The sequence below is a fragment of the Panulirus ornatus genome, chromosome 31 (genome assembly GCF_036320965.1).
Source record: "Panulirus ornatus isolate Po-2019 chromosome 31, ASM3632096v1, whole genome shotgun sequence".
In the NCBI taxonomy this organism is placed as follows: Eukaryota; Metazoa; Arthropoda; class Malacostraca; order Decapoda; family Palinuridae; genus Panulirus; species Panulirus ornatus.
Window position 1 is genome coordinate 3,604,508 of NC_092254.1, and position 18,455 is coordinate 3,622,962.

The 18,455-nt window shown below is 40.8% G+C and overlaps 1 protein-coding gene across 5 annotated transcripts in view; it reads left to right on the forward strand.

Annotated features, from left to right (window-relative positions):
- sl (small wing phospholipase C gamma 1) overlaps window positions 1-18,455 on the forward strand; it is a 103,192-nt gene that overhangs the window by 410 nt on the left and 84,327 nt on the right. For 2 of the 5 annotated variants that reach the window (XM_071680376.1, XM_071680375.1), the window contains exons 2-8: window positions 1,544-1,761; window positions 3,549-3,698; window positions 4,536-4,671; window positions 6,371-6,539; window positions 9,294-9,500; window positions 13,407-13,522; window positions 15,920-16,126. In XM_071680376.1, coding sequence (XP_071536477.1) covers window positions 1,581-1,761; window positions 3,549-3,698; window positions 4,536-4,671; window positions 6,371-6,539; window positions 9,294-9,500; window positions 13,407-13,522; window positions 15,920-16,126 — 1,166 coding nt within the window. In that variant the 5' untranslated portion in view covers window positions 1,544-1,580. Of the gene's footprint in view, window positions 1-17; window positions 233-1,543; window positions 1,762-3,548; window positions 3,699-4,535; window positions 4,672-6,370; window positions 6,540-9,293; window positions 9,501-13,406; window positions 13,523-15,919; window positions 16,127-18,455 lie in introns of those variants that run through there. The other 3 variants (XM_071680374.1, XM_071680373.1, XM_071680377.1) reach the window with 3 other exon arrangements.

Genomic DNA, 18,455 nt, shown 5'->3' on the forward strand with positions numbered 1-18,455 from the left:
TATATTCATAATGTTTTGTGGTAGTACAATTATGGAAGGAAAATGTAATACAATCTCCAGGCAACAGTGGCCGAAGTGCCATGGGAGCCACGAGGGCAGTTTTCAGTGAGGAGTAATTATCAGACAGGCTAATGTTTAAAGGCTAATGTTTAAAACGAGTAATCGAAGCTCACTTCAGCCAAACCTCACCTTGTCTTCAACCCTAACATCAACTACAGCAAGACATGGTGCGGTAAGTGTCATGGCAAAATCGCATAATAGGAACTTCAGGTACTTACTTGAGCTCACCATCCTCTCCCTAAGCCTCACCTGCCAAGCAAAACTTGCCATTGATACTCGATGGGAGACACCAGGTAACCCAGGTAGTACATGAGCAGTCTTGCATTGTCTTGGCTGTGCTTATTGTCTTGAGTGGTTTGTGGTTGATGTTAAATACGGGTGAGTTGTGGCATACAGTGCTCCCTTTTCACATTGGCTTGTGTAGTACTGACTAAACGTTGTCCTCTTTGGCACCAGTAGTACTTCAGCCTTATTATTCATCAATATCTCTGATGCCTGTTCCCATCTGGAACTCCCTCTTGGTGATGGCCACAACAGTAGAATCTCAATGACTAGTGAACGCCAGTGCAGCTTCTTAGCCATTAATGCCTCTCTTAACAGGCCACCGGCAGAGGGCAACTTTAGCGCACTGTTTGCTGTGACTCCTACCTAAAGTTCCTGCTGACTTCTTTTGCCTACTGTTTCTACCTAATATTTCTACCTAATGTTCCTGTCTAATGTTGCTACCTAATGATTTTACTCAATGATTCTGCCTAAATGTTCATACCTACTACTTATCTATATTGCTCCTTCCATTTTGCCAAAAGGCAGGGCTAGCACATAGTGCTCACTGCAGGAAAATCTAGAGCTACGAAGAATGAGCTAAATATTGTCAAGTGTTACTTACGAGCTGAGTTAAGTATTATCAAGTGTTACATATGACAAGGAGAGATTGCATGTTTGTGGACAAAATGCCGGTAGCCCATGTGTTGGTGAGGCAGAAAGATTCCAGATCGAGCATTCAAGCTGTCAGCAAGTCATTGTGCGGGTACAGTCGATTAGCTTTTTGCACCAGGATGCAGAAAGTTGAAGCATTGTTTATGGAGAATTTCGGTCTTGATTCATAACAAAGTCAAGACTAAGCATGTACTTGGTGTCTCAAATTATTTTCATATATCGTAAGACTTGTTGCTGCAGTTTTGATGAAAAGTAGAGTGATTATTAAAATGTGAATACCATGTTCTTTATTTATTATGGTTTTGTAGCCATACGAAAACCAAAAAATTGTATATAAATCAAATCAATGATGCTGTTCAAAGGTAACTTTTACCAGTATTTTCTGGGTTTTGTACCTTTTGTTTGGTATATTTCTAGAAAGCCTTTTTGATTTTCATCAATTCTAGTCATCAGTACAGTATTTTTTTAAAGGAATTGAATTGGTTAGTATGATATGTTTATACCAGGAGTGAGTTTTACGTAACTCCTTAATTGATCCCAACCTTAGCACGGATTTGGTGACGTGGGCAGACTTGTCCAGCAAGATGATACACTGCCAGCCTAGTTTGCTCAAGGAGACAGAGTTGGTAGCACAGCAGCTGGAGTCAGGCAAGGCTGTGCGTCGCTTCTCTTACCAACATCGACCTGAAACTGGAAAGCTCAAGATTCGTCGTGAGACTAGCCACATCATCTGGACAGGAGCTCAGATTGCTTGTGAAATTATTAGTGAGTATTTTGTTGTCGAATCTTTGTTTGAAGGTTTAACCCTTCATTTGTGAGTATCTCCAAATCATGATGTGTGGTTTACTGCTATTACTGTCAGCTGATGATTTGATGGTTCCTGCTTTCATTTGAAATCCCACTTAATGTTTATACCAATAACCCATGGGTTGCTGCAAAAGTATCACATGCCTTTGTATACACACTATTGTTTTGTCGTATTTGGTTGCCATTTCCTTCATTAGTGAGGTAGCACCAGGACCAGATGAAGAAAGGCCACAACTGCTCACATCTATTCTGTAGCTGTTATGTGTACTGCACCATAATCATGGTTCCCTTTTCACAACCAGTCCTCACAGACCCTTCCTTGGTTTACCCTGGAAGCTTCCCATACCCTGGTTCAGTCCATTGACAGCATGTCGACCCCAGTATACCACACCATTCCAACTCACTCTATCCCTTGCATGCCTTTCACCCTCCTGCATTTTCATTCCATCCTTCCATCTCCAATTTGGTCACCCCGTTCTCCTTTTTCTCTTCTGACACATATATCCTCTTTGATGGGAGTGCCTGGAGGGAATGGGCATCAGGTATATAAATAGGTATATGTCATAGGCAAGAAAGAATGCGTTTCACATATTCTCTCCGTGTCGTAGATGGTGACGAAAAAGGTGGGAGTTGGGGCTGGAAAGCCTCCCCTCCAGTTTTAACTTTTCCAAAAGAAGGAGCAGAGAACTGGGCCAGGTGAGGAATTTTTCCTCTAAGGTTCAGTCCTCTGCTCTTGATGCTACCTTACTAATGTGGGAAATGGCAAATTTGTATGAAAAAAATAGAATATGAATACGATGGAACATCCTTGTATTTACTTTGTTTCCCTGCAAAGTACATTCTGTTAACTTATCATTTCACTGTTATGGTTCTGCTGTCCTAGTTTAACAAGTACAGTTCTAAAATGTTGTTAGTAAAGAGTAACATTCCATGTGGATTAGAATATTTTTGATGTAATAATTTGTTAGATTTTAATAATTGCATATTTATGTTACACATTTTTGTTGAAGGAATAGTTGTTCCAACAATGTTGTATGGTTGCGAGGCGTGGGCTATGGATAGAGTTGTGCACAGGAGGATGGATGTGCTGGAAATGAGATGTTTGAGGACAATGTGTGGTGTGAGGTGGTTTGATCGAGTAAGTAACGTAAGGGTAAGAGAGATGTGTGGAAATAAAAAGAGCGTGGTTGAGAGAGCAGAAGAGGGTGTTTTGAAATGGTTTGGGCACATGGAGAGAATGAGTGAGGAAAGATTGACCAAGAGGATATATGTGTCGGAGGTGGAGGGAACGAGGAGAAGTGGGAGACCAAATTGGAGGTGGAAAGATGGAGTGAAAAAGATTTTGTGTGATCGGGGCCTGAACATGCAGGAGGGTGAAAGGAGGGCAAGGAATAGATCGATGTGGTTTACTGGGGTTGACGTGCTGTCAGTGGATTGAATCAGGGCATGTGAAGCGTCTGGGGTAAAGCATGGAAAGCTGTGTAGGTATGTATATTTGCGTGTGTGGACATATGTATATACATGTGTATGGGGGTGGGTTGGGCCATTTCTTTCGTCTGTTTCCTTGCGCTACCTCGCAACCGCGGGAGACAGCGACAAAGCAAAAAAAAAAAAAAAATGTTGAAATATATTTCAAATTACACAATATTTTTCTTTGTCCAACCCTCTTCAATCTTTTTCTACACGTCCTTCCATTATCTCTTGTAAACCACAACATGAAGGTCCTTTCCTGTGTCTTTTCACAGCTCCACTCTCTGAAATTAAAGAAGTTCGTCCAGGGAAGGGCTGTAAGGACTTCGACAAGTGGCCTGATGAATCTCGGAGGGAGGATAAATCAAAATGCTTCATTATATTCTATGGGAAAGAGTTCAAGCTGAGAACACTCTCCATTGCAGGTATGATAATTATCAACATTGTTACTTCCTATTAGGGTAACAGGGTAACCAGTCTATCCCGGGGAATTGGTTAACACAGCTCTTTTGCTATCCTACATGGTTAGGACTGGGAACTCCAGGTCTTCAGAATCTGTTCCCATAAAATTTCCCTAAGGTCTTGGATTGAAAGGCTATATGCATTTGGTTCATTCCATATGGATAATGTTTTCTTTTTTTCTTATGTTGGAGGTTCCAGTCACACGAGTGCACATCAAGGCCGGGCCGTAACTGAAATATAACGAAGTTGGTGAAAGGGAGATTGATAGATAAATTAATAGATTGATAAAGTAAGAGATCATGATAGATAAATGAATAGATTGATAGATAAGTAAATAAAGAGATCAGTAGAAAAATGCTTCTTACTTCCTGTGTTGAGATGGTAACTTATATTCTGAATTACATTCCCAATTTCATATGTTACCTGGGATATCCCTGGGAATGGGGCAGAAATTATTACTTTCCAGAAGAAGGAATAGAGGAAAGAGCCAGGCTAGAAGTTTACCTCTAAGACTTGGTCATCTGTTCCTGGTGCTGCCTTGCCAAGGCAGGAAATGGCAGACGGGTATGAAAGAAAGACTTGGGTGTTGTCTGTTAATTTTTGTTCACCTACACTTGTGTTCTTCCTCTTGTCCAGGGGATTACTCTTTCATCCACAGTAGATTATGATGAGTTGATGCTTTGTACTGGGAGCAGCTCACTGTGCACACACCAAGACCATACTTTCCACTTCACCCTCATTTACTGGAACATAAAGTTACCTTTTTATTAACAAAGATTAAACTGTTCTATTGTTCACAGCTTTGGGGGTGGATGACTGCAATGAGTGGATGAGCGGACTGAAATATTTGATGAGTGAGGCACATAGCGTTCCTTACATAATAAGGCTGGAAAGATTCCTACGCACTGAGTTTTACCTCATGGAGAACAGAAACAAGTTAGTCTTTGCATTTTTGTGGTTGTTTTAATTTTCATTAAATTTTCCAGGAAAGTGAATATACCATTCCAAGTAAATAGCATTTAATGACCAGTATAATCTTTAGGTAGGTTCATTTCTAGCATTATATGAATAGCCAGTCCTGTACAGAATCTTTTCTCAATGCCTCATGTATAATACATTATTGCCACGTTTCCTATATTAATATCTTTCTCCACTTCACTCCGTCACTCTTCTACCATTTGACCATTTGTGTCTTTTGAATGTTTCTTACATTTATTCATTTTGCTGCTTTTGCCTTGTGCAAGAAAACCTAACATATTGTCTGCTGTATCCTTTTTGATAGGCCAGTTTAGAAATTGTGTAATGTACTTATGTAAGGTGACAGGTTTTTAGGGAAGAATTCATTAGATAACTTTTTTGAATAATTATAGCATAAAATCTGCTTTGGAAATTGCTGTTTGTCAATTGGTATTGTAATGTATAAACATAAGAATTCAAAAAACAAAATAATGGATTCCAATGATGTATATGACCTGATTAGCATGATTGTTATTTTAAGTAGATTTGAGTTGTAGAATTATGTCATTATTGCATCCGTGCATGCAAAAGACCAAAGAGTTTGAGAAAGAATGTCTCTAAATATTTTAGGGGTCCATTTTGGATTTGCTGATAGCAGCTATGGTTAAGTTCCTTATTTCTCTTCAGGATTGTTTTGTCCAACAATCCTTGAGAGAATCTCTAAGATCCCTCATGGTTAGAAAACCCATGCCCAAAATTTTGATGAGGAAAATGCCTCATTCCTCACTAATCAAATAATCAGTAGTTGCAGCCCACCGCTTGGTTCGGGGCCACCCGTCTGCCAGTCAGTAGCCTCCACTCAGTAGTGACATCATTGTACTGTATGTAGCTTCAGCCTTCCTAGTGCAGGCTTTTCTACCCTAATGGAGAAAAATTGGAGGAATTGAAGTGTTTTAGAGTGGACTTGGCAGCGAATGGTACCATGGAAGTGGAAGTGAGTCATAGGGTGGTGGAGGGGGCGAAGGGAGTTATGAATAATGTGCAGAAAGAGACAACATTATCTCTGAGAGCAAGAATGGGTATGTTTGAAGGAATAGTAGTCCGAACAATATTATATGGATGCGAGGCATGGGCTCTAGAAAGGGATATGAGGAGGAGGGTGGATGTATTGGAAATGAAATGTTTGAGGACATTATGAAGTGTGAGGTGGTTTGATTCAGTAAGTAATGAAAGGGTGAGAGAGATGTGTGGTAATAAAAAGAGTTTGGTTGAGAGAGCAGATGGTGTGTTGGAGTATTTTGGACGAATGGAGAGAATGAGTGAGGAAAGATAGACAGAGAGGATATATGTGTCAGAGGTGGAGGGAACAAGGAGATCTGGGAGACCAGATTGGAGGTGGAAGGATTGAGTGAAAAAGATTTTAGCAATCAGGACCAGAACATGCAGTGTAAAAGGTGTGCATGGAATAGAGTGAATTGGGGCTTTAAGTATTTACTTTGTATCCCCTCTCTTTCATCAATCATCATAGGTAAACAGGTGCTTCCTCATTATCCCCTTTCTTTCCCTTCACTGATCACTGTAGGAAGGCAGATACGTATACTCATTATCCCATTTACATCCCAATGTGAATCATCAGTTATGTTCCAGTCAGTGTCAATAATGTTAAGTTTATCTACAGGATATCTTTCCGAGATGTGAAGAATTTCCTGCCTAAGATTCACTACAGAATGAACAACAATCGACTGAAGAATTTCTTTGAGATTGTGGATGATAAAAGCCGAGGAGAGATAGGTTTTGACCAGTTCTTCGATCTCATAAAAAAAATCACTTGGGATGACCAAACTGATGTAAGTCACTGTAGAGCATAAGTTTCATGAAAAGAATGAAAGTACTTTCAATGTGAAAGCTATCTGTTGTTTTGAAGCTTCAATTAGTTAGATTGAAAAAACTCTGAAAATAGTGTCTCAAGAAGGCAAAATCATAACTAGCCAAGAAGAGAAATATGGAAGAGTTTGCACTGGAGAGAATTTTGATTTGTAGAAATGAATAAGCTTTAGGGACTTTAATGTAGATTTATTTAAGATTTATATGAAAAAGAAAAAAAATGATGCACGAACCAGGCAGAGTCAGTGAGGATAGATACGTATTGTTGATGGTGTGTCAAGTTGGTTCACAGATGTATAGTGGAAGCCTCGTAAAGTAATAGTAGTAAAATCAGGAAATAGAATTATGCTGAACTGTAAGAAACAAAGAGCCTTTATTGTTTATATTGTCAGTACAGTAGATTAAGAATCAGTTAAGTAAATGAACATGTAAGGGAATTTTGATTTCTGAACTTCATCTTTTATGTACCATATATTTGTTTATTTTGTGTGTGTTAGGTAGCCACCAACCAGGGAGGTTTATTACCAGTACTACCTGCCTGAGTATCAGGAGGGTTAGTGATGGCTGCATAGTGAGCCAGCACTTCAGTGGTTGTAATGTTGCACTCCTCTGACCCAGGAAGCTGTCTTTCTTTCCTTTCTACCTCACCCACATATGGACTGCTAGCATTTTATCCACAAACATACAATCTCTTCATGTCACGCATAACGTTGGACAACAATTAACTCACAGAAATTCTTCATAACTGTTAAGGTTTTCTAGCAGTGAGTGCCCTGTGCTATCCCTGATTGCCGTTTGGCAAAATGGTAAGAGCAGTATATAGTTGTAGTTGGTAGGAATGTTAGGCAAGAGCATTAAGTAGAAGTAGTTGAATGGAACATGAGACAGGAACATTAGGTAGTTGTAGCCGGTAGGAACATTAGGTAGTTGTAGCCGGTAGGAACATTAGGTAGTTGTAGCCGGTAGGAACATTAGGTAGGACATTAGGTAGGAGAGACTAAAAACATCGTGGTAGAGTTGCCCTCAGCCAGTGCCCTATTAAGGGTGAGGCAAGAAAGAGACTCGTTTGCAGGGCCACCCCTTTGAGGTAGTTCCTTAAGGGAAAGGGCATCTAAGATATAGATAGGTAGATAGAAAGACCCGAGTCTGAGTGTGAGTTTAAATGGGGAGGACCGATAGGAAGTGGAGTGTTTCATGTACCTACTGGGGATGTAGCAATGGATGGATTCATAGGATGGGAGAAGGACCAAAGGACACAGGTGCATTAAGGAGTATGTGAAAGGATAAATCATTATCTGTCAGGGTAAAGAAGGGTATTTTTAAAGGTATAGTCATTCCACTGGTGTTGTATGGATGTAAATCTTCATTTTTGGAATGCAAAAGAACAGAAGAGGGTGATTGTGATGGAAATGAAGTACCTGAGGCCAATAAATGGCGTAAGATAAGTTGACTATGACACCACGAGAGTGAGATGTGGTAATAAGTGCAGTCTGATTGAGAGAGCTGAAATGGTTCGGATATATGGAGAGGATGAGCAAAGGAAGACTGGCTAAGAGTATACATATGAGGATTGGAGGAACTAAGTTGAAAGGGAAGATGGAAGGATGGAGTGAAGGAAGCTGTGAGGTATCATGACCTAAATTTTCAGGAAGGTGAGAGGCATGCATAGAAAAGGATGAATTAGTTCAGTTTGGTCTTGGGGTGGGTTTATTGTTGCCTGTTACCACTTCATTTTCCCCTTCACTGATGTTCCCATTTGTTATCTTGTTTTTCGTACACACAGTTCTGTTCAAAATATCTCATTCTCCCTGAAAGTTACTGATACTCACTTACTCTACCTCTCATTTGCCCTCTTTTTCAGCCCCTGTGCCTTTCTCTTGATCTCCTGGCACTTTTTTATGTTCTCCAAATCACTCACGCTCCTACCCTGTAAGTATAGCTTGTACACCTCTCATATCTCCTTCACTCTATGTTTTTATTTATTTCATTGCAGTGTGAGGGGAAATCTTGTGAACTTGAAAAAATAAGCCACTATGAGTCTTGCAATCTATATGTCTATATATCTGATGTCTGTTCCTTACAGGAACTCCCTCCGAGGTGTGACCATGGCAAAAGAGTTTCCATAATTGGTGAACTCTTGTGCTGCTTCTTGGCTTTTAGTGCATCTCTCTTAATAGGCCACTGGCAGAGGGCAACTCTAATGAATTGTCTTCAGAGGCTCCTACCTAATGTTCCTACCAGCTTCTGCCTAATACATCTACCTATTGTTCATGCTGATGTTTCAAGCTGCTCCTTTACCTAATGTTCCTACCTGTTACTACATACTGTTTCTACCCAGTGCTCCTGTCTAATGTTCACACCTATTACTTCTACTACTTTACCAAAAGGCAGGGCGAGCATATATCTCTCACTGTAGGAAAATCTAGAGTTATAAAGATGAGCTGTGGAAGCTGAGTGTTGTAAATTGTTATGTTTGAAAAAGAGAGTGTTTGGTTTGGACATGCCGGTAATCCATATGTGGGTGACACAAAAAGAAAAGACGGCTACCTAAGTCAAAGGAGTCAAGCTTGACAACCACTTAAGTGCTGACCCACTATGCAGCTGTCAAAAATCCTCTCAATACACAAGCTGATAGTACCAGCAATATAATCCCCTGTTCGGTGGCTGCCTGCCCACTACTACCTACCCTATGAGTCTTACTTAGTGTAATATTGCAGAGAACAATGTTCACTGCAAATGATGGCAGTGGTCTCTCACTACTGAAAAAATATAGCACTGATGGTATAGTGTTGAGTCTTCAAGAATTCCAGTTATTCTTAGTGGAGGAGCAGAAAGAAACAGAATATGCAGCTGATAGCATCATCAAAAACTTTGTGCGGGACCACCTGAGGGATGTTAAAGAACCGTACTTTTTGTTGGAAGAGGTAAGTGTTAATGCCTTACATAGTTTACTTATTCATGCAGTTTAAGTTTTGTCCTAACATTCCCTTCTCTCATTATGTTGTAGATATATACTTCCACATGCCTCACTACCGAGCATTACATGACTCCACCTGCTTGTTCTTTTGCTTGTATCATCTCAGTACAATCTCATTGAAGAACTTCTTTAGTCAAAGGATTTCTTCATCTCTCTGCTACTGAATTTAGTGCAGCAGTGAAGCTGTAGGAACCCCTTGAGAAGGGGTCTTAGGATTATTTCATATATTATATTATCCAAGGGATAGGAAGAAAGAATACTTCCTGAGTATTCCCTGTGTTGTAGAAGGCAACTAAAAGGGGTGGGAGCAAGAGGCTGGAAATTGTCCCCTTTGGTTTTACATTTCCAAAAGAAAGAACTGAGAAGGGGGCCAAGAGAGGATTTTTCCCTCTAGGGCTCAGTCATCTGTTCTTGATGCAACCTTGCTAACTCGGGAAATGGCAAATATTTGGAAAAGGTTAATGATGATGATAATGACACTATTGATAATTCTAACACTTATGATCATGAGATGGGTGATTATTGTGCTCACACACCTGGCCACAAGAAATCTAATGAAGAGAATCAAGTGTCTTTGGAGGAGCTGAGTGGGCATGTTAACAGTTTTATTGTGAGAGATAGGGTATTGATGATGGATTATGTACTAACTGATAAGCATGGAAAAGAGAGACTCTTGGATGTGAATGTGCTGAGAGGGTTAGCTGGTAAGATATGTGTGATCAATAACTGGCAGAGGCAAGGGTGAAGACTTCAGAGGTTTTCAAAAGTGAGAAAATGATATGGTTGAGTAAAAGGTGCTGAAAGTAAGTGAGCTTGGAAAAGAGGCTTGTGTGAAGAGATACCAGGAGAGTGTGAGTGTAGAATGGTAAGATAAGAGAAGAGGTGGTGAAAGCCTTGCATGAGATGAAAGTTGACAGGGTGGCTGCAGTGGATTGTATTGCAGTTGAAATTCCTGAGAAAGGGGCTGACTGTGTTGCTGATTAGTTACTTAGGATTTTCAGTACATGTATGAATCATGATGAGGTGCCTGAGGATTGTATAATGCCATTGTATAAAGGCAAGGGGAACAACGGTGAGTGTTAGAATTACAGAGGTATAAATTTGTATATGAGTATAGGAGAGTGGTGATTGAAAGGGTGAGGACAAGTACAGATTGTCGGATTTGGGAAGAAAAGTGTGGTTTTTGGAATTATAGAGGATTTGTTGATCAAGTTTTTTGCCTTAAAGGATATTTGTGTGAGAAATACATAGAGGCACAGAAGGATTTGTATGTTGTGTTTATGGATCTTAAGAAAGCTTATGATATGGTTGATAGAATGCTGTGTGGAATGTGCAATGAATATATGGTGTGGGAGAAAAGCTATTAGAAACAGTGAGGAATGTTTATCGAGAGAGTAAGACATATGTATGAGTAAGTAGAGAGCAGAGATGAGTAGTTCCAGGTGAAGTAAGGTCTATGGTAGGGGTGTTTGATGTAACCATTGCTGTTTGTGTATGGCTGGGGTGGTAAGGGAAGTAAACGCAAGGGTCTTGGAAAGTGGAACAGGTATGCGGTCTGTTGGTGGTGGGGGACCTGGGAAATGAGTCAGTTTTTGTTTGCTGATGATATTGCTTTGGTGGCAGATTCTAGTAAGAAACCACAGGAGCTGGTTTCTGACTTTGGGAGATTATTATAATATTTGTTGAGACATAGTTGCCAATTTCCTAATGTCACGTATCACTTTTTATATTTTTATGATAGAGTGGCAGATATAGGGTGTTTTGGTCGAGGTGGTGTGCAAAGTGAGAGGGTTAGGGAAAATGATTTGGTAAACAGAGAAGAGGTAGTGAAAGCTTTGCGGAAGATGAAAGCCGGCAAGGCAGCAGGTTTGGATGGTATTGCAGTGGAATTCATTAAAAAAGGGGGTGACTGTATTGTTGACTGGTTGGTAAGGTTATTTAATGTATGTATGACTCATGGTGAGGTGCCTGAGGATTGGCGGAATGTGTGCATAGTGCCATTGTACAAAGGCAAAGGGGATAAGAGTGAGTGCTCAAATTACAGAGGTATAAGTTTGTTGAGTATTCCTGGTAAATTATATGGGAGGGTATTGATTGAGAGGGTGAAGGCATGTACAGAGCATCAGATTGGGGAAGAGCAGTGTGGTTTCAGAAGTGGTAGAGGATGTGTGGATCAGGTGTTTGCTTTGAAGAATGTATGTGAGAAATACTTAGAAAAGCAAATGGATTTGTATGTAGCATTTATGGATCTGGAGAAGGCATATGATAGAGTTGATAGAGATGCTCTGTGGAAGGTATTAAGAATATACGGTGTGGGAGGAAAGTTGTTAGAAGCAGTGAAAAGTTTTTATCGAGGATGTAAGGCATGTGTACGTGTAGGAAGAGAGGAAAGTGATTGGTTCTCAGTGAATGTAGGTTTGTGGCAGGGATGTGTGATGTCTCCATGGTTGTTTAATTTGTTTATGGATGGGGTTGTTAGGGAGGTAAATGCAAGAGTTTTGGAAAGAGGGGCAAGTATGAAGTCTGTTGGGGATGAGAGAGCTTGGGAAGTGAGTCAGTTGTTGTTCGCTGATGATACAGCGCTGGTGGCTGATTCATGTGAGAAACTGCAGAAGCTGGTGACTGAGTTTGGTAAAGTGTGTGGAAGAAGAAAGTTAAGAGTAAATGTGAATAAGAGCAAGGTTATTAGGTACAGTAGGGTTGAGGGTCAAGTCAATTGGGAGGTGAGTTTGAATGGAGAAAAACTGGAGGAAGTGAAGTGTTTTAGATATCTGGGAGTGGATCTGGCAGCGGATGGAACCATGGAAGCGGAAGTGGATCATAGGGTGGGGGAGGGGGCGAAAATTCTGGGGGCCTTGAAGAATGTGTGGAAGTCGAGAACATTATCTCGGAAAGCAAAAATGGGTATGTTTGAAGGAATAGTGGTTCCAACAATGTTGTATGGTTGCGAGGCGTGGGCTATGGATAGAGTTGTGCGCAGGAGGATGGATGTGCTGGAAATGAGATGTTTGAGGACAATGTGTGGTGTGAGGTGGTTTGATCGAGTGAGTAACGTAAGGGTAAGAGAGATGTGTGGAAATAAAAAGAGCGTGGTTGAGAGAGCAGAAGAGGGTGTTTTGAAGTGGTTTGGGCACATGGAGAGGATGAGTGAGGAAAGATTGACCAAGAGGATATATGTGTCGGAGGTGGAGGGAGCAAGGAGAAGAGGGAGACCAAATTGGAGGTGGAAAGATGGAGTGAAAAAGATTTTGTGTGATCGGGGCCTGAACATGCAGGAGGGTGAAAGGAGGGCAAGGAATAGAGTGAATTGGAGCGATGTGGTATACCGGGGTTGACGTGCTGTCAGTGGATTGAATCAAGGCATGTGAAGCGTCTGGGGTAAACCATGGAAAGCTGTGTAGGTATGTATATTTGCGTGTGTGGACGTATGTATATACATGTGTATGGGGGGGGGTTGGGCCATTTCTTTCGTCTGTTTCCTTGCGCTACCTCGCAAACGCGGGAGACAGCGACAAAGTATAAAAAAAAAAAAAAAAAAAAATGATTGGCATGCATACCTGAAAAGGTTAACATGTTGCTTATAGCTGTAAGTATTGTCACTTTGTATTAGATGCCATCCTAACAAATTTTGGAATTTTGTTTTGATTCATGAGTTAAGATGTGGCTAGCAATTGGCGTCTGATTTTTGAGAAAGTGACAGCTGTTGGATGATTTTACTTCTGTGTTATGGGACCTTTGTTGCCTGTCACTTTTACAGATTAAAGAAATGTATTTTTGTGGTTCACACTTTATTCACATACAGAAAGAAATTTTTCATAGAGAAACTTTTTGTTTAAAGTTGTTTATTTTGCAGTTTGTGCAGTACCTGTTCTCCAAGTCAAATGAGCTGTGGGATAAACGTCACAATATGGTTAACCAAAACATGACCAGACCTTTATCACACTATTGGATTGCTTCGTCACACAATACGTAAGTGTAGCTCTTCTCCAACTTCAAGGCGAGTTCATGTCCCAGTAGCTGGGGAAAGTTTGGAGACTGTAGTGTTTTATGTCTGTCTGCATGGTATATATTTTGATGGAGAAGTGAGGCAGGTGTAAATTCTTGAATCAGGCAGTGCTAGAGATCTTAAAATGATTTTCCAAAGTAATACTAGTAACACTAATGAAGCTTACTAACAAAAAATAACCTCAGTATTGAAAGATTTTTAGATCTTTAACTGACAGCGTGTGTTGCCATTTTGGTAACACTAAAACTGCTCCCATTTGTCGAGTAAGAGATGCACTTTTATGTAGTAACTTAACTGTACATGTTCACTTCCCTAGTACTAGTGACTCTCTTAAAAATTGGGTTTCCTTAAAAAGAAATTGATTCCCTGAAGTTGATACACTCATGGCATTAAGCTGAATGTGGAAAGCTTCCACTCCCAAGCTTATTAAACTCACAGAATTTGGCTCACTAAGGCTAAATGTCCAAAGTTTATATCACTCAGGGGCCTCTTTACATTCTACCCCTCTCCCCATCCCCATTACTTTAGCATGAGTCTTGATTTGGGTTAATGTTTGTCACCATCATTTGCAAATAGATAAAATCTCTAACCGTAATAGATTCATAGTTATGGTTAGAATAGAAGCAATAGATTTTCATTGCCCCCTTTGCCCATAAGATTATAATACTGTGAAATAGCAGATCACAAAAGTTTCTTTGGCTATAATGTTAGACTCTGCTGGTTACCATTGCAATATGAAAAACAATGTTCATTTGTTAGACATTATACTAAAATGAGTCCCATGAGAGCCATTATATTAGTGAGGATATTCAAAAGATGGGTTTTTAGGTAATTGTGAATGATGAACGTCGGTTATTGTTCAAATGTAAAGCAGGACAATGATGAACTTTAGTTGTTGAAATATTAGGCAGAATAATGATGAACATCAGTTTGGTAAGCAATTTAAAAGAATAAGAACTAACGATAATTGTCAGTTTATTTATATTTTTTATTTATTTTGCTTTGTCGCTGTCTCCCACGTTTGCGAGGTAGCGCAAGGAAACAGACGAAAAAAATGGCCCAACCCACCCCCATACACATGTATATACATACACGTCCACACACGCAAATATACATACCTATACATCTCAATGTACACATATATATACACACACAGACACATACATATATACCCATGCACACAATTCACACTGTCTGCCTTTATTCATTCCCATCGCCACCCCGCCACACATGGAATACCATCCCCCTCCCCCCTCATGTGTGCGAGGTAGCACTAGGAAAAGACAACAAAGGCCCCATTCGTTCACACTCAGTCTCTAGCTGTCATGCAATAATGCCCGAAACCACAGCTCCCTTTCCACATCCAGGCCCCACACAACTTTCCATGGTTTACCCCAGACGCTTCACATGCCCTGATTCAATCCACTGACAGCACATCAACCCCGGTATACCACATCGATCCAATTCACTCTATTCCTTGCCCGCCTTTCACCCTCCTGCATGTTCAGGCCCTGATCATTCAAAATCTTTTTCACTCCATCTTTCCACCTCCAATTTGGTCTCCCACTTCTCCTCGTTCCCTCCACCTCTGACTCATATATCCTCTTGGTCAATCTTTCCTCACTCATTCTCTCCATGTGCCCAAACCATTTCAAAACACCCTCTTCTGCTTTCTCAACCACGCTCTTTTTATTTCCACACATCTCTCTTACCCTTACATTACTTTCTCAATCAAACCACCTCACACCACACATTGTCCTCAAATATCTCATTTCCAGCACATCCACCCTCCTGCACACAACTCTATCCATAGCCCACGCCTCGCAACCATACAACATTGTTGGAACCACTGTTCCTTCAAACATAGCCATTTTTGCTTTCCGAGATAATGTTCTCAACTTCCACACATTCTTCAAGGCTCCTAGGATTTTCGCCCCCTCCCTCACCCTATGATTCACTTCCACTTCCATGGTTCCATCCGCTGCCAGATTCACTCCCAGATATCTAAAACATTTTACTTCCTCCAGTTTTTCTCCATTCAAACTTACCTCCCAATTGACTTGACCCGCAACCCTACTGTACCTAATAACCTTGCTCTTATTCACATTTACTCTTAACTTTATACCTTCATATAATCCCAGAATTAAAGAAGAATCATGTGTGATTATTGCAGACTTTTCCTTGTATTTTTTATTCTAGTTCTTGACTTTCATTGTAGTGATTATTACATTAATATATTTATACGCCCAGAGTATGAGTTCCTACACTTTTTATATACTTGATAAGAAGTAATCAGAACAGATTTCAGGGAAAATGTCCGTTTAGTGTGGATAAAGATTTAGAGATTTATAATCTGACAGGTACTTAACAGGAGATCAGCTGATCAGTGAATCATCTCCAGAAGCTTATGCCCGTGTCCTTCGTCAAGGTTGTCGTTGCATTGAATTGGATTGCTGGGATGGACCAGATGGAATGCCTATAATCTTTCATGGCCACACACTAACGTCCAAGATCTGCTTCCTTGATGTCATCACCACAATAAGAGATCATGCATTTGTAAACTCTGAGTAAGTTTTTTGTCTTGCATAACAAACACAAATGTAAAATGCTTATTCTAGCATTCTAGTGTGTGAAAGAAGAAAGTTAAGAGTAAATGTGAATAAGAGCAAGGTTATTAGGTACAGTAGGGTTGAGGGTCAAGTCAATTGGGAGGTGAGTTTGAATGGAGAAAAACTGGAGGAAGTGAAGTGTTTTAGATATCTGGGAGTGGATCTGGCAGCGGATGGAACCATGGAAGCGGAAGTGGATCATAGGGTGGGGGAGGGGGTGAAAATTCTGGGAGCCTTGAAGAATGTGTGGAAGTCGAGAACATTATCTCGGAAAGCAAAAATGGGTATGTTTGAAGGAATAGTGGTTCCAACAATGTTGTATGGTTGTGAGGCGTGGGCTATGGATAGAGTTGTGCGCAGGAGGATGGATGTGCTGGAAATGAGATGTTTGAGGACAGTGTGTGGTGTGAGGTGGTTTGATCGAGTAAGTAACGTAAGGGTAAGAGAGATGTGTGGAAATAAAAAGAGCGTGGTTGAGAGAGCAGAAGAGGGTGTTTTGAAATGGTTTGGGCACATGGAGAGAATGAGTGAGGAAAGATTGACCAAGAGGATATATGTGTCGGAGGTGGAGGGAACGAGGAGAAGAGGGAGACCAAATTGGAGGTGGAAAGATGGAGTGAAAAAGATTTTGTGTGATCGGGGCCTGAACATGCAGGAGGGTGAAAGGAGGGCAAGGAATAGAGTGAATTGGAGCGATGTGGTATACCGGGGTTGACGTGCTGTCAGTGGATTGAATCGGGGCATGTGAAGCGTCTGGGGTAAACCACGGAAAGCTGTGTAGGTATGTATATTTGCGTGTGTGGACGTATGTATATACATGTGTATGGGGGTGGGTTGGGCCATTTCTTTCGTCTGTTTCCTTGCGCTACCTCGCAAACACGGGAGACCGGCAAAAAAAAAAAAAAAAAAAAACTTTTCTATAAATTAAGCAGAAGTAAACACTATTTTAGTGCAAATAGTGTAAATATGTAGACTATTTTTATTATTGTTATACTTGATTGCTGTTTCCTGCTTTTGTGAGGTAGCACCAGGAAACGGATGAAGAAAGAGCCATCCACTCATACACACAGGGGAGGGAATAAGGAGAAGCTGGAGATCAAATTAGAGGTGGAAGGATGTAGTGAAGAAGATTTTGAGCAATCGGGGCCAGGACATACAGGAGGGTGAGAGGCATGCAAGGAATAGAGTGAATTGGAATGATGTGATATACTGGGGCCAACATGCTGTCAGTGAACTGAACCAGGACATGTGACACATCTGGAGTAAACCATGGAAAGGTCTGTAGGGCCTGGGTGTGGATAGGGAGCTGTGATTTCAATGCATTACACATAACAGCTAGAGACTGAGTGTGAACGAATGTGGCCTTTTTTGTCTGTTTTCATGGCACTTCCTTGCTGAAGCTGGGGGTAGTGATGGTGTTTCCTGTGGGGCGGGGTAGCAACAGGAATGGATGAAGGCAAGCAAGTATGAATATGTACATGTGTATATATGTATATTTATGAGTGAGTGCTCAAATTACAGAGGTATAAGTTTGTTGAGTATTCCTGGTAAATTATATGGGAGGGTATTGATTGAGAGGGTGAAGGCATGTACAGAGCATCAGATTGGGGAAGAGCAGTGTGGTTTCAGAAGTGGTAGAGGATGTGTGGATCAGGTGTTTGCTTTGAAGAATGTATGTGAGAAATACTTAGAAAAGCAAATGGATTTGTATGTAGCATTTATGGATCTGGAGAAGGCATATGATAGAGTTGATAGAGATGCTCTGTGGAAGGTATTAAGAATATATGGTGTGGGAGGCAAGTTGTTAGAAGCAGTGAAAAGTTTTTATCGAGGATGTAAGGCATGTGTACGTGTAGGAAGAGAGGAAAGTGATTGGTTCTCAGTGAATGTAGGTTTGCGGCAGGGGTGCGTGATGTCTCCATGGTTGTTTAATTTGTTTATGGATGGGGTTGTTAGGGAGGTGAATGCAAGAGTTTTGGAAAGAGGGGCAAGTATGAAGTCTGTTGTGGATGAGAGAGCTTGGGAAGTGAGTCAGTTGTTGTTCGCTGATGATACAGCGCTGGTGGCTGATTCATGTGAGAAACTGCAGAAGCTGGTGACTTAGTTTGGTAAAGCGTGTGAAAGAAGAAAGTTAAGAGTAAATGTGAATAAGAGCAAGGTTATTAGGTACAGTAGGGTTGAGGGTCAAGTCAATTGGGAGGTAAGTTTGAATGGAGAAAAACTGGAGGAAGTAAAGTGTTTTAGATATCTGGGAGTGGATCTGGCAGCGGATGGAACCATGGAAGCG